At 31.3% G+C, this 15,400-nt stretch overlaps 1 protein-coding gene across 1 annotated transcript; it reads right to left on the reverse strand.

The window, feature by feature from the left end:
* Positions 1-527: 527 nt before the first annotated feature.
* Positions 528-6,093, reverse strand: LOC105155514 (uncharacterized). The gene is made up of 5 exons (XM_011071399.3): positions 5,925-6,093; positions 5,734-5,849; positions 4,549-5,159; positions 1,828-1,942; positions 528-982 (listed from the first exon to the last, which is right to left on the reverse strand). The coding sequence occupies exons 1-5, from the start codon at positions 5,997-5,999 to the stop codon at positions 931-933; spliced, it is 969 nt and encodes a 322-aa protein (XP_011069701.1). The 5' UTR covers positions 6,000-6,093; the 3' UTR covers positions 528-930.
* Positions 6,094-15,400: the final 9,307 nt, after the last annotated feature.

Below are 15,400 nucleotides of genomic sequence, written 5' to 3' on the forward strand. Positions count from 1 at the left end.
ATTAGCTTCCAATAACAATACAATTTGAGACACCATAACTTCTACTCTAAGTTGAGACAGTACCATCAAATCACACTATTCCAAGACCCCAAGTGACATTCACCAAACAGTAATATAATAATAATTGCTAATTATATACATTATCACTATCATGGTTCTATAAACTTTTGGAAAGATGATTTAAATGTTGGGTAAATTACATCACCACCATTAAAGTTAAATCTAATTACACAAAATTTTTAAATATTTATAAAATTACAAACACCCTCTAAATTGTAATTCTAATTTACATCAACACCTTCTTAGAGACTAAAATTTACATAAACACCCCTGAGATTTACTTTGACACCCCAAGGACTACTCTTGTAATTTTACAGATACAAAGCTATTTTCGTAGTTATACACAATCTCATATAGTATCAATATAATTTACTCTAAAATGTCTCGTTTATTTCCCCAATGTAATAATGGATAAAATGTCAACATTTTCTTTTCTAAAAAAATAATTTTCTGGATGAAGTTTGGAGTTGCATCAGCAATAAAGAAAATTTTAACCAAACAATGCTCGTATCTTTAGAGTTTCATGGTTTTCCTGAAACCACATCACCAACTGAACTACAAGGACTAGCAGCAAGGTACCAACATTTCCCCTCAGACAGAGTGTATGTCAATATAACAAACACCATACCGAATACTTACAGTAGTGTGTTGATTCTCTAAAATTTTCCAAAATGATAGGACTGCAAAGACAATGTAGAATGGCAAATCAATGAGAATCGCATATTCTTATCTTGATATCATAGCCGCCGACCGAATTGTATTTCCTTGACTGAAAATACCAAGCTCTTCAATGGGTGAACACTTGTGATAGCTACTATATTAACAAATTTTTCCCCCAAGATGATGGCATGCCTGCTGATTATTGAAGGCTCAAGAGCAGTGAGAGTGCTTTCTCTTTTCGAAAGACTGCTCAGAAAGATACCTTGATCACAAAGCAAAAACAAACCATGTGGGTTTTGGTAAAGAAAGCAGATACATTAAGTGAAATTGCTGAAATGCAGAGAAATGCATTTTTTGGATGAAAAACCAGGGAATGCTTGCACGCACAAAGGATCAACAATTATCATAATCAATTTTACATTGTTCACTATCCATGTCGATTCAAGCTTATAAGTATCTCAAGTCAACAGTAATAATGATCACTCGTACAAAAGCCACTGACATCTATGTAGACCCTGGAAGCAACATCCATAGTTTTGCAGAAGGCGGTAAATAATCTTCATTGCTTATTTGTTTACGTGATTCAAGATTCTAGGAGCATTTCTCTTCCTTCCACGGATTTTATTTCTTTATTATTCATGTAGTTCTCCATGTCAACGAAAAATAGACATTTTCCCCTCTTTTTTAAATAAAAAATAATTAATTAATTACGATCTCTAAGACAAAAATAATCTAATAGGAGTGAAAAATAGGTGTTTCGCTAGCCACAATTGTGGGTCATAACAACTGTTCTTCACTTTGTTAAAGGTTAATAATCAGGTACTAGACTACAAGCTTCTCAATCCATGTGGTAATTAGATTCAGGAAGCCACTCTTTTGGGTTGTTGTCAATAGCAGCACTGATTAAAGATGCAAAAAATAGAGTTATATGTATAGACCATGGTATAATCAGACAAGAGAGTGTACTCATAGTCGAACGGGTATTACAAATGTGTTTTAAAGTACACAACTCTGACCCAATTTTTTCTACTTCACTTAAACAGTGGTTTGTCCAGCAAAGAAGCATTTTAAAATAATCTATAGAATATTGAGATTATTAATACTCACTTTCCGGTATAAAAGCCTGCACAATACCAAGCATTCAGAACCACATCAAGATCTGTAGTGGACTTGTTGCTTTCAGCAGAGTGGCCCATCTCCATTCCAAGTGGTTTGTCCTTCACTGAAATTCACCAAGGATAAAATGATTTACTCAGAGATCATAAAGTAAGCTTATTCATACTTTATCATTATTACTTAACTGAAACCAAAGCGACAATAATATTTGCAAGCTCGGAAAAGCATGTTAATTAGTGCATAAGCAGAAAATATTCCTAGTGATTTGGAAGGAGAAAATTATATGCTGAAGAACCTGAGCAGCCAGCTACACAACTAATAACAAGACAGCACAAATTTCTTCATAACAAGATTGCCGGGTCTTGAAACTGGATTTCTAACCAGTGTCACAGTGGCATAAAGCACATATAGAAAATCACTAGCATGTGAAATTCATATTATATTGTTTAGAAAGAGACTATGTAAGAAGGTGTGCAGAAGGATATACGTAAAGTACTTCTATTATTTTTTCCACTATTGACTTTCAGGGACATGTATTACTCAAATCGCACAAAGGCAGAGCATAAGCTTAGGTTTTGAGTGCTTAAATCGCTGTCAGGCTTATCATCCCAAACAGTATAGTAACTCCAATAAGCTATAAATTTCTTTGGAATGCACAAAGCAGAACAAAGCGCCCTTGTCAGGCAATATCCGCCTACGGATATATGTGTTGCTCAAATGGCAGAAATGTCGAGTATAAGCTTAATTCTGAGTCAGGCTTATGATCCCAACCCAGATGTAATTTGACAAGCTATCAACATTCTTTTGTATGCCAAGTCCATAATCCATTAAAGTTTCTGGCATGTGGAAGATGACAAAGAGAAAACATCTAAGAAAAATATGAAATGTAAAACAGAAAAGAACAGCTTTTGCATTTTGTAATTCTATCTTCAAGAAATATGCGGTCAAATGCAAGAAGACTATTGCCATACCGTAATTTTCATAAATCATACCAAGCAACTAAAAGAATACAGTAACTTGTGTTAAGAATCAAGATGTTATCTTTGATATTGATTACAAGAGACTATCGGTGGATGTAAACCAAATGGTAGAATAACATAATTCTTTTGTTTTCTTCTTTTATATTCACCTTTATCAGTATATCATAAACTTTAACATGGTACAAAAGCAAGTTGCCAGGTTTCTAATCCAGCTTTATCTTTGTTTCAATTTCTCATTCACAATGTCCATCCCCTCCATATCAATCTTCATGACACTTTACTAATAGCGTCTAATGGAGCTTATTATAGTGCAGAATGTGTCATTTTGTGATTATTTCTCCGTATCATGAATCTTCAGCCACAGACCTGAAGTGGATTCAGGAATTTCTTGAAGTACCTCAGGTTATTTCAAGTTGAAGACAACAATCAAAATCCAGTATTCAACTTGAGACGAATCTTAAGAATCAAGAAAAGATTGTTTGAAAATCATAACAGATATATCTAATAGATTATTAAGATTTTGATTTGATGGTGGAGCGATTTCATCTACTTGTGATAATTACATACGTGCAATTCACTTGTAAATGGGTTCAATTGAGAACAAAGATGTTACGGCCCTTTGGGTGTTTGTCCGTGGATGTAGGCCAAATGGCAGAACCACATAATAATTTTATTTTCTTCTTTTCTCTTCAACTTTATCAACATATCATATATTTTAACAAGAGATCTAGTTACAACATTAAGAATTTAAACTTAATACGAATCTCTGGATGGACTGCATAATGAAAAATATCATTGGAAGACATAAAGAACGAAAAGATAACTAAAGGAAATTCTTCATCTATCATTTCCAGTTTCGATGACAAGAAAAAATGACTAGCATCACATCTCCCTAATCTGTCTTACTATTTTATGGGGTGATTTTTTTAAAATCTCGTACTTGAAATAGAAATCCAACAACTTCTGAGGAGAAACTCCTACCAAATCTATTCCTCTTGAGCTATTAGTGATGATTGAATGATATTTTGATACTACAAGAGTAGAGAGATAAAAGTATGAAAAGGTTGAAGACCATAAACCGATGATGTTTGTAGGTCACAGATCATTATTAGAAAACACCATAGGTGATTTCTTTACGGTAATTAATAAAGTCATTTGCTGTCGGTAGGTTGAAGGGCTCTTCTATAAGGTATTGCAACTAGCCACTTGGTCTACTGAATGTTATCCGCTTGATGCATTGTCATGAAGGTAAAACTCGTCATCTTTCCAGTACTTTTCTAAAAGACATACCTACATATTTAAATGGATGATCAGCAAGCTCACCACCAGTGAATCTATTTAAGCAGATGGAGCTTTGTTTTTCAGCTGTAGCGCTTCTTCAATGTTAGGCCACAGGACCTAATAGCTGCCTCCATTCTCTTTATTTTTTAGTCTGTCTGATTTCTGTATAGCAGACTTCTTAAACAATAATCTAGCATATCCATAAGACGGGTGACTCTAGACTCTAGAGTAACTTGTGACCCAAGAGAGGAACTTGATATTTTTACTCTGCAATTTACATCCATTTAACTCTAAAACTTGCATATACCAGATATGATCATTGCTCTGTGAAGGAATTCTTTTAATACTCCACTAGTCCACTTTCTAGAGAATTTGAATCCCATAGCCAAAATTTACACCCAAAGAATTAGAATAGTTAACAAGTATATGAAAATTTGGATAGATATCTCACCTCCATTTGCTTCCTTTAAAGAAGACAATGCTTTTTCAGCAGCAACCATTGCTGTCTTAACATAATCAGAATCTTGTGGAGACATAGAATTCCTATTTTGAGAACCTTCTGGTATAGCATCACAGCTTTTATCATTACAAGCACCACCTGAACAAGAAGCAGGTAATGAATTGCATGGAACAACCCAATTTTGGCAGCCATATGGACAGTAACAGGTAACAGTGTCAAAATGTTGAGGATCAGATGCTTGATACTCTTCAGAAGTAGATGCATTGGGAATAGGGTGTTGATAATTCCAATTGCTGTATTGGTTGAGTTGCTGGAGTATCTGCTGTCGCTGACCCTCAAGCTCATAATATTTGTTCAACAACTGGCTGTATTCTTCTGGACCATTTGAATACCATGTTGCCTGATTATGACTTTGTACATTAGATGAGATCACACAATCCCCTGGGGAGCCTGCTTTTGCAGCATGCTTTTCATTGATCAGTCCATGGGTATCATTTTGAATATTGGAAGAACCTGCACATTTTGCAGAAGAACCCAACTCCAAAGGAGAATTTTCCTTGACTTGTAAAAGGTTAGCAGTCTCTCCAACATCCTGTACATGTCTTCAGCAACATAAAAAGTAATAAGAAAGTTAGCATCATTGAGTCGTAAATTACAATAGCTTTTCAGTTGAATTGTCATTTAAGGCAGGAACATTATGCTTATGCTAGTACCAAATATTTGAGAGCATAATCATGCAAAAGGGAAGAACAATAGAGTATATACACTGGGATGAGTTAAGAGCACAAACCCATGAACTGAAATCTCATTTCAAGGAGACAATGGGCGTTTCTAGTTTTTAAATTTGAAAATAAGATACTGTAATCCTTTCCTTACCAAGGAGTTGGTACTACTGTGGAACACCAACTAAATCATTTTCAAAATACAAAATTATTTTAGTTCAATGCTCTAGGTACTCACATTATATCATAAACTAGGGAAGAGCTGATCCTTCTGCTCACTTTCTACTTATCTACTTATCTACTTATCTACTTATGAAAGAACACTGCAAAATGCTTGCACTAATTAATACACTATCAACTGCTTTACAAATCCATCTAGCGAATTTCCGAAATTTTTAACAGATAACTAAGAAATAATTACGCCACAATAATATATTAGCCTTCAGGAATTTACACAGCGTGGGGGCCAAACTCATTGCTTCCATTATCAGCTTCAGCAGCTGATAAACTTTCGTCTGCATGACTCATGCTCTTCCCTTCCGTGGTCGACCCACTCATTCCATGCATCACCTGCCGAAGAATTCGATTGAAACAATGAAAGCAATACAAAATACGCAAATTGAGTATGGGAATATAGATTATTGCCTTATATTTGGTAATAGCGTGGTCGAAAGCTTTGATGAGGGCAGAATCGTCCCAAAGCTCTTCCTCTTTCCCCATTGCCGGCTTATGAATTTCTCCACTCGAAGTTGCCAAAAGCTAAAACCCCTTTCCCCTTTAGTCCGCGAATTAGGGTTCTTCTTTTTCTTCAATATTTGATCAGCCGTATATCTTTTTTTTTAAAAAAAAGAAAAAGATAAAGTTGATCAGTACTCTTATTATCCATAGAAAGTAATCCACCTGTAAAAATATATTTTTATATGATTATATAAAATTTATTAATTACTAAAAATATTAAAAATTATATAACAAGAGATTTTATACAAAAAATTAATTTAATATATAAAAATAGTGCTTTTATCTGAGAATATATTAATCATAACATCCTATAATTATATTCACTACTCTATACAAATTTTAATGTGTATATTCTTTCGATTTTATTAGTTTTTAGCGCATTCTTATATACAATATTATTCTTTCAGACGGGTGTTCACATGGTGTGTTTCGTTTCGAAACGTAGATTTGTATTTTATATTCTTTCGTATGACCTCATAGTACTGTATTTACTTTTATCAAATTTTTAATTTTTTTTAAAAAATTATAGTATATATTGTCATTGCAATTTAAATATTAAGTCTGCTTATTAGTATTATTTTAACTCCAATATATTATGGAAAACAAAGAATAAAAGTACAATCTAAAAAATGTTACCTAATACTAATATTAAAAATAAAATCAATTAGTTAACTCACTTTAAAATTTCTCAATGGATTTCTATAATAAAATTAATGATTTTTATTTGGAATTTTCTAACTTTCCAACTTTCCATTAAGAAAAATACTTTTTGCTTTGATAGAATTTGGTTCTTATAACAATTCTTATTTAGAGATAATTATATTTACACTTTGTAGCCTATGACCTGTTTATATCGATCATCTATATCTTTCGGATAATTACACATATACCATCAGAGACGTCAAAATTATTTACACAAATTATCACTGCTTTTTGCAAAATTACACATCCCCCCCCCCCCCTAAAAAATAATATCAACATCATCACACAACTATTCTTATTCTTTCATTGTTATTGGTGGTTTATGTAATTATGCAAAAGGTAGGGGTAGTTTGTGTGAACACACCATAAATTAGGAGGCATAAATGTAATTATTCCTTTAATTTATTATTGAAAAGAGAATCACAGTAAGGATATGAATGTCTTCTCATAATAGTAATAAACACTCAAGAATTCTCAATATTATATACTTAACCAAATTGCATTTAGTAGTATTATTTTATATCCAGTATATTATGGTAAAAATCAAAAGTATATTGAAGTATAATCTCAAAATAATTTTATACTACTAATATTAAAATAAAATCAATTAATAAGAAGTCACCCATGTTAAGTTTTTCGAAAGCATTTCTAATTTAATAAGATTGATTATTTTTATTTAAAATTTCATAATATTTATTCTTTCATATATATATATATATATAGTTTTTGAAGTTTATTATTTTATAATCATTTCATTGCTATTCATTTTAACTTATATTTTTCCCTAGTATAATAATAATTTTATAATATTTAAAAATATCTTCTAACTAATTAATTGCGCGGACATATTATTAGCCTATTTCTTTTAATAGGATATATTTATTATTGTCTAAGTAGTTTAAGGTATTAGAACTGTTCAATAGTCTTCCCCTAATAGAATTTTATATTTTTATAACTAGTTTTCATTTAATATTATAAAAATTACTTAAGTAAGGGTATGAATATCTTTTTACAATGATGAACAAACATATGAACGATTCACACTTTGATATATAGTATAGATATAGATTAGAAATTATGCCCCTAAAAGTTTAGTAAAAATTTGTTATTTCTTGATGAATAGTTATAATGCTGAATAATATGATATAAGAATTAAGGAGAATTTGGTTATGTAGAATATTAATTTATGAGAATTGAGCAATTCATATTGTTAGCAAAAATGAAATAAGAAAATATGAACAAGGATTAAAATCTTTGTCTTTAATCAAAATGTAACTAAAAGTTACGTCAAAATTGCGTTTCTTTCACTTGGAGTTTTATTTTTAAGCTACTTGAACTTATGCCATGATTCGGTCCAATTTTTTAAATATAAATTTCATATCCATAATTCATAATAGAAGCTTATATTTATAGAAATTTTTTTCAGAGGAATATGAACTTTAGATTCAGGTAGTACGAAACGAAACAATTGATCGAATGTAAAACAAAAATCAATATTCCTAATAAGGAATCCCTTTGAAGATTTTAGCGAAGCAAATCTTGATCACACAAATTCAAACTCAGCAAATTTCAATTATATGATAGATGATAACGTCATTCTTGGTATGAATCTGTGGTATTTAAAGAACAAAAGATAAAAACTCAACACCAGAAGGAAATTATTCATATAAAGCTGATTAACAACAAAGGAAGTGATAAGTTTATATAACATAACGGGTTCTTAGACCCCGTAACAACATCATGTCAACACTAGGAAAAGATTTAAAACTAGAAAATCACTAAGTAGCAAGTGCATGGACAAAATAGATCATCGAGGCTAACTGGTAAAAGAGGTTACCACACATGAAGCCTGAACAAAAACCTGATGAGTTATGTAGTAGCTGTTTATTTATAAATTAACAGGCGAGTTACACCTGCAAGCGCAATCACTTATGACTTTGGAGGTGAAACTAATAAACTTGTAACATCAGTTGGATCATTGCTTGATTGGAGAAGGTGTACGTCCCTTGATGTAGTAACAACATTAGAATCATTATTAATACCATTAGTTGACAAATCTGATATTTGACAAATCAATACATAAGTAAAAAGTATCCAATTATTTTAGTTTTGAAAGTTAATGAGATAGAAAATTGGTACATATCACTAACATGAGAGTGTGAAGCTGAACATTCTTCAAATGAACTTTCGGGGGCTAGTCGACATATTCTTCAATCAGTGAAGAAATATTGTAGAGATATTCGATGCCATAATGAGTGTCCATGACCTTTTTAATCTAAATAATGAATCCTCTTTCATTCAAACATTTATTTATGGCATCACAGGGCTACGTTTTGTTCTGTTTTGGAGAAAATAAACCAAACTTTATTCAAGTAAAAGAATAGCCTTAATATGAGTACTTTTATTTACTAGTAGAAACTACGTGCACTGCATGTAATATTTATTACTTTAATAAAATAATTATATTATTTGAATTAGTTTAAGTAAAAATATAAGGTATGTCATAAGTTAACAAACTTTTTAGAAAGTTAATAAGTACTTTATAAATAAAAAAGAACCTATTCATTCAACTTAACGATTTGAATTTTTTGAAATTATTATAAAAGCACTTTATCCAATGAAACATTCAAAAGCTGAATAAAAATAAAACTAAATAATTGTTATATAAATACATGGTTATGTTATTCATTTATTTGTTTGATTTTGTTGGCAGGTGAAAAATCCTCTTAATTGGTTTAATGGATTTCTTGAGTTTCCTCAATGAAATGATAAACTACCTCACCATTGCTTAGGCTTTGAATTACAATGTCATCTTTCTTATCCATTATTTACTATTTTCGTCGTCTTCTCAATACACTATATCATGTTTGTTATCGATTTGATGCATTGAATTTATTAACTTTGTTTGAAATTTTAAACTAATCAAGATTCTGGAGACATTACTAATACTGCAGATAGAGAACCAATAGAGGAACGACATGCACATCATTCACAAGTAGGCCACCAAGAAAAAATTAAAAAACATGATGGTTCAGAAACTAGTGTTGTTTGGTTGAGGTAAAATGATAAATTGGTTAAATTATTGCTTTTCAAATAAATAACTAAAATATATTGAAAATTTTTATAAACATATCAAAATAAGGAAATGCGGGGACCTATTTTCCGTTGCAAAGACCTTCAATTGGATTGATATTTCTTAGTAGCATAATAGGACATCATACTTTTAATGTATGTGGTTTGTAGTCCAACTACTGTGATAGAGTTCAAGAAATCCTAATATTGACCTTGTTGTGAAGCGTCATGGGTTTTATCGAGACTAACAAAATGTTTCAATTCACGTGAAAACTTATCTCAATCGAAATTTCAGTTATCCCATCAACACAATCATTCTTAGGCACTAAATGGATCTATTTATTACAAGTGAGGACGAGCCAAGAAAAGATCCAAACATGGAAAAATAAATTCAATCAGATCACCCAAGGATTTGTGAGACTCAACAAAAGGTAAAATCATGTTATTTGAAATTTTCTATCATCAAGAACATGAGTTTTAGTCCCATTACCCACTCATAAAAAATTCAACGAACATTGGATCATCTTTAGCACGCATATTTTCTCTTAAAAATAATAGTGCAATTTGCCTGTAATGACCACCAAAGACAACGACTTTCTCACCAAAAGGATTTCACAATTAGTTAAATCTTGTAAAATATCATCCAATGTCTCATGATCTGCTGCCTAGTCATTGAAATCTCATCCCATATTATCAACTTCGACTTAACAATGACTTTGCAAGTGTAGTTCGATTTCTTACTTACATTTTGTTTCTCATCAAGATTCATAGGTATATTAAATCATGAATGTGTTGTTTGACCTCTAGGCAACACCGCAGCTACTATGCTAGAAGCTGCTACGACAGGTGTAAGAAGGTTTTTCCACTTCAACCTGGTCCATCTATAAGTAGGTATCGCTTGAACTTGAGTAATCCTTTTTAGTGATAATTTTAAATGCACGCCTGTAATCGTCATTTAATCTCTCAATTGAAAGTAGATCGACTTCTGAAATTTCTATATTTCTCTCATGATTGTACTCTTTTGTAAATTTATCTTAATTGAAAAAGTTCATGGGCATGAAGGAAGATGGAGTTCTTTCAAAGATGTGCATAAAATTCCAAAAAATTCATTAATTCCTTCTAATGTCTTTATCTCCATTTCATGTTTAGATAAATAACCTCGCCGATAAAAATCTTCAGACATATGAGTTTTAAAATTTTCCTATAATTTCGTTGGATCTGTCATAGAAGAGTATATTAAGATTAAGGAGAATAAGTCTTCTTAAACTATAAGCTACTCAATCATATCCCTTAAAGACATATACTGATATAAGTACTGAAATAATTTCATGTTAGAACAAATCTCAACATTAATGTGGCAATCAAACTTTGCTAATGAATATGGACAATATGGCACAACCCAACAATTATCAAGTAATTTTATTCTAACTAAAGTAGCACTTTCACAACTCTGTTTCCTATAATTAGGATTTAAATTTTTCCATGGGATGTTACACCATAAAATTCGTTTGGATAATGATTTTTACGTGTACCACCTATCATGCAAACATTATTCTTATTCAACTTACCATAAAGACCATGTATCGTATGCTTGACAACCAAAGAATAAAGATAAGGATATCTTGCTTTATCAGACAATTCAACACATTTAGATTGATCATATGCATCCGGAGATTTAATTTTGTACCTATCTTTCATTCTTAATGGCCGACATGCATGGGGAAAGCTTCTTTTTTGAAATTCAATAACATTTCTATAAGTTGCAACATCTTCGAAAATTTTCTTATTTATCAATTCATCTTTTAATTCTTCAAACTTTTCCCTAAAACCTCGAGCTAATAGATCATGCATGTTATGTAGTAATTCATTATCAAGTTTTTTGTTAGTGATTTCGGTCCAATTAGATTACATGTCATTGTCAAGAAAATATTTGGCTCCCATACTTTTGAATCAATGTCGTTGCATCTACATATCTCTAACGCATAGGACCTCCTATAAATGATGCTAGAAGTATGAATCATTGTCCAATTTTACTAGGGTCATTTTTACCATATATTTCAAGACTATATACTATACCCTGAAAAGACTCATGTCTAGCAATTTTTTATCTTTGTTCATGCAAAAAATAATCAAGCCTTTGTGTCTCAACCTTAATATAAATATCATGCACATATTGTAGCAATAGTCTATTAGAGTGCGATAATAGTGATTTATCAATAATATGCATCTGTAGTCTATAGCAATAATATTCTAAAGCAGATATAGTCTCCCTTTTATGTTAATATTATTCAACACCTGCAGGCAATAAAAGATAAAAATTAAATTAAGTTAAATAACTAAAGAAAATATATGGTGTTACTCGCATGCTTTCTGCCTCGGCTTGCAACAATTGAACACCTGAAAAGACACGTGAAAGGATGGCCAGGTGTTGACCTTCACAAGATCTCATTCTTTTTTGATATCTAATTCTCTCAGAATTATATTTTTGCTTAATGCTAGCATGTCAACCAAGTTCACATAGGGGAAATAATAAAGGATGTTATAATGGATCATAGCGTCTGTAATAATACTATATCTTTTTAATTCTACCTGATTTTGGATAATATATATTGACATTGAGACTATCACACTTATCAAAGTCCTTTCATATTGCGACCACTTGATCAATAGTAGGAACGTTATATAAGCATTTATTTAACACAGGGTTAGCTCTTAGAACAACCCTACAGTCACGTAATTCAGGATTTTCTTGTAGGCAATGAAAGAAAGAAGAGTAAGGATTAACCTTTAGAAGTTCTGATAACTACGCAAATCGTCATGATTTTATAGTGATTTAATCTTCCTTTTTAATCTAAAAATATTCATAATCATGTGAATTTATTGCATATTCAGCTAAAAAGGGATGATATGGGATAAAGATGGCAAAATCAAGCTAAAACCGAAAATTAAAGGCATAAAAAAGGGAAGAAAAGATTTCAAAGCAGTTTTGCGGGATTGATTAAACGTGCCGCTTAGTGATTTAGTCAACACGGATGAATAAAAGAAAACCGTAATTTCCGCAAGAGAAAAAAGGAATGATGTGCTTAATTTGAAGGCGGATCTTGGAATTGAATAAACTACTTTATTTTCCTTAGCTTAATTCACTTTCATACTCTCTCTTTTAGTTTTGATTTGTTGTCAGGGTTAATGGAATTTCACTTCTTAGTGTGTTTCTTTCATTAACATGTCCAGCTAAATTCTTTATTTTTTGGTTAAGGTATGGTGTTTGCTTGATTTGTAACATATTGTGAGATATAATCTGCTCTTTTTACACTTGTTAAATGAATATTCATGCTATTCTCTGTGCTTTTATTACAAACGTCTAATTTTTGAATAATATGGCCAATTGTTCATTATCAAGAAGGTTTGCTTAGCTAATTGAACTTTACAAATCCGTGTAATTGTTTGTTTAGTTTAATTCTTAGTAGCAACGTAGCATGATTAATTATGTCATAGTAGTTAGTTATGTTATGGGGAATGCATGATCTAGTTTAAACGAATTATCCTCGTAGGAATTTATTTATTAGAATCTGGCCTTTCTAATTCTTAATGTTGTTAATAGATTAAATCTTATGAACGTTCCCAGGCTTGTCTGTTAATTAGGGATCTAGCCAACGGTCGTACCTTGGCTGACGAAAAGGTAAGGAAATGTGAGGTTCTTAGGTCGTACCAACAACTATAACTGATATATTTGTTTATACAAGTGTTATTTTTGCATCAATGATCAACTCATAAGAATCAAGTATGATCCCGACCTTAATCGGAAAAGCCTTCTCCCATATTCTCACTAGGTAAATTTTGACTGCTTTCTAGTTTATTAGTTTTCAATTATTTTTTTTTATCATCAAACACCCCCTCGTCCAATTATTTTCTATTTCTATTTAAATAAATCAACTTAAAACCAGTCTCTATGGAATCGACCCTACTCCCACTTTCACAAGTGTAGTAGGAATTATTTTTTGTAGCCTCGACAACCATCAAGTTTCATAATCATTTACCAACTCTTCTTTTATTTTATCATACACAATTAAACTATTATCAACCTTATTCTCAACATCATGAAATATCGCGGCAAATTGGTTAAACCAACCCTAGGATTCTAAATGTGTATTTATTTTTGTCATTACGGCAGAACTCCTTATCATAAGTGACCACGAATGAAGTGAAGGCCACAACATGTTGTATGTGCCGTAAAAAGCTAACGGATATGAGAACTACCAAAGAAAGAATCTCATAGTTCTTCAGAAACATCGAGGCTGAAAGTTTCACTTGACAATTGGAGCAATAGAAACCTGGTGGTTCTCGTTGAAATCTAATTGCACCACACTGCATACAAGTTGGTGCATCTAGCAGATTGTAGCACCCCTATAACACTATGCTTTAATACCACTAATTGTAATACACCTCCATAATTATAATCCATTTTATAAAAAATTTTCATTATAATCAATAAAGTAAATTCTGTTTTTATCAATATAATATGTCTTAAACAATAGTAGACATCGTTAACTAACTTAAAATACAAATTTAGTTAAAGACTAGTATCTCTATAATTATATAGCTAGATGTCATAGTTGATCCATCTAGTAAGACTAGTGTCACGACTTATGATCTAATTTGACTAGTCACTATAACTTATATCCTAAAATATATCTAGCAAAGAATGAGCTACCTACTCAATAAGCATATCAATTTATATATGGACACATACTCATACCCATTAGGAGAAATTCCATACAATAGATACCAACCAACAATACTTTATCATATAATTACCATAGAATTACGAAGTAACCAATACCAACAATATAAAATCGGTCTTACTGCGTATGTATATGCATATGTATATATATAAGCTAATTAGTTATACTTATTGAGTAGAAAACTCACTTTTTGCAACATATTTTTTGAGAGATAAGTCACAACAACTAGCCAAGTTGGACCATAAGTCCGATTACTGATATTACTAGACGGGTCAGCAGTGTCACCTTGATGGGATTGTAGCGATGTAGCTACAAAAATATTAGACTTTGACAGAAATTATATTTCAAAATTTATTATAACTAGAAATTTCACTTTTCTTCTTTTTATATATTCCTAAATGCTACAGTAAAATATTAATTAACAAATATTAGTGTAGTGTTTAATTTCCTAATGTCTATGTAATATATTGGTAGAAAATAGAAGTTGTCTTATTGGTTTTTATGAAAATCTCATTAAAATGAGTTTAATTATGGAAGATGTATTATAATTAGGGGTATTAAAGTGTAGTGTTGTAAGGGTGCTAAACTTACTCTCATGTGGTGGATGCAACTATTTTTCGACACTTAATTTGTCCGATAACGAAAGAAGCACTTGATATGTGTTTACTTGATGTAGTTACAACCTATTTGTATGGCTTATATAATGATATCGATATAAAACTCCTTTAAGGATTTCATTTGCCCAAAACATAAAATTCACCCTCTCAAGAATATTATTCTATCAAATTAAATAAATCCTTGTATGGGTTGAAGCAATCTGTATGAATGTGTTATAATCGTCTCAGTGATCATTTATTAAATGAAGGA

The sequence above is a fragment of the Sesamum indicum genome, linkage group LG6 (genome assembly GCF_026168435.1).
Source record: "Sesamum indicum cultivar Baizhima isolate 11 linkage group LG6, ASM2616843v1, whole genome shotgun sequence".
Lineage (NCBI taxonomy): Eukaryota > Viridiplantae > Streptophyta > Magnoliopsida > Lamiales > Pedaliaceae > Sesamum > Sesamum indicum.

Bases quoted from the DNA above. Each gene is read 5' to 3' on its own strand.
- LOC105155514 (XM_011071399.3), bottom strand. From the start codon at position 5,999: ATGGGGAAAGAGGAAGAGCTTTGGGACGATTCTGCCCTCATCAAAGCT. The intron at 5,850-5,924 runs GCAATAATCTAT...ATTCTTCGGCAG, and splicing joins ACGCTATTACCAAATATAAG to GTGATGCATGGAATGAGTGG. The intron at 1,943-4,548 runs GTGAGATATCTA...GGTGAATTTCAG, and splicing joins TTTAAAGGAAGCAAATGGAG to TGAAGGACAAACCACTTGGA.